This window comes from Colobus angolensis, unplaced genomic scaffold (assembly GCF_000951035.1).
Source record: "Colobus angolensis palliatus isolate OR3802 unplaced genomic scaffold, Cang.pa_1.0 Scaffold770, whole genome shotgun sequence".
Lineage (NCBI taxonomy): Eukaryota > Metazoa > Chordata > Mammalia > Primates > Cercopithecidae > Colobus > Colobus angolensis.
Genome location: NW_012121488.1, coordinates 59510 through 60988, shown reverse-complemented (window position 1 = coordinate 60988; position 1479 = coordinate 59510). Strand labels below are relative to the sequence as shown.

The following is a 1479-nucleotide window of genomic DNA, read 5'->3' as shown; positions in this document are numbered from 1 at the left end:
TGAGATGAAGCTGAGATACAAGGGCTCTTCAAGGGTACACTGAGCTGCATGAACAGTTCAGGCTTGAGGGTGATGGGAGTGAGGGGGAGAGCACAACATCCTTAGCCTTTGCTATACTGATGTTGATGTTCTCAGCATGAAGAACCTTGGGAGGAGGAGGCACTGGAGGCTGGGTATAAAGGAAGCGGCAGCCAGGGTATGTGCAGTGGGGTGGTGGCTTGGGCCCCGGTTGGGAGAATTTTGGAGGAGAGAGACTGACTTTTGCAACCTTGCTGGGTGCTGGTGAACTTTGGATAACATCCTCCTTCAGTTGTGACCAACAGGTAGGTCACCAAACAAGACACCTTCTGAGTGCTCCCTGGCTCTGTGTCCTGTAACTGGTATGTTGCTTCCTCCCTGCCCAGGTGATGGTGTGGATCCACGGAGGGGGGCTGATGGTGGGTGCAGCATCAACCTATGATGGGCTGGCCCTTGCTGCCCATGAAAACGTGGTGGTGGTGACCATTCAATACCGCCTGGGCATCTGGGGATTCTTCAGGTAAGAAATTAGACTCTCCTCACTGCACTTTGACCCCCAGTGTGAGGCTGCTAGGACCCAGCTCTGGTCATGTCAGCCCTCAGGGGACCTTAGCTATGTTCCATAGTAAGACATCCAATCCCCTTCATAATAGTACACTACCTACCCTCTCACTCCCCAGCCACACTCATCCGCTTGCCTCTGAGCTTTTCCATGTGCTGTTCCTCTGCCTGGAATGCTTACTCTACCTAAAGAACTCCTCTTCATCCTGCAAGACCCAGCCCCCTGTTACCTCCACTGAAAGACTCATCTCTTCTTCACCTATGTTTCTCCAGCACATTGCATTTCTCTGTCATGACACTTAGCAGGCAGCCCAGCTCTTGAAGGTTGACACATCTGACTTCTCATGGAAAGGAGGGAAGGGGCAGAGTCACAGAGGGAGCTCAGAGCATGTTGTGGGTGAAGGAATGGGGGCTGCAAAAGATGGGGCATGGGAGCATCTGCCCCCTTCCTGGAGGAGTGTTGGCGTCTTCTCACCCCATGCTCCGCTTGAAATCTGGCAAGTGCGGGAAGCAAGGATGAAGTCTTCCCCATCAGGTCTCCATGGGGACAGGAGTCAGATCTCCTTCAAGGTACAAACTACTATGAATCTTTGGTAAGTGTGTCCAAACCAGCACCCCAACCCTAAGCGAGTGTTGGGAGGGCTGTGGGAGGGATTCCACTCACTGATGAGAATATTTGCCTAGGGAGATGGAGGATGGGTTCTGGTCTACTCATGACCAAGGCATCCCAGGTCAGTCTTGGCTGTATCATCTTCATCCCTTTCAGCCACAGCCTGTGTCTCTGCTCCCCATTATAATAAAGCTGCTTCATGATCTCTCTCCACTTCCTCTCCTCCGTGTGTCTCCTCCACCCATGCCAGTCAAGTTTCTTCCTGAACATGCCACTTGGCTGGTCTCATC

General features: G+C 52.5%; 1 protein-coding gene across 1 annotated transcript in view; it reads left to right on the top strand.

Annotated features, from left to right (window-relative positions):
* LOC105502140 (liver carboxylesterase 1-like) overlaps positions 1 to 1479 on the top strand; it is a gene marked incomplete at both ends in the record, with an annotated part of 64082 nt that overhangs the window by 9718 nt on the left and 52885 nt on the right. Inside the window, one exon of the mRNA XM_011928515.1 lies at positions 405 to 538. Within this exon, the coding sequence (XP_011783905.1) occupies positions 405 to 538 (134 nt within the window). The remainder of the gene's footprint in view (positions 1 to 404; positions 539 to 1479) is intronic.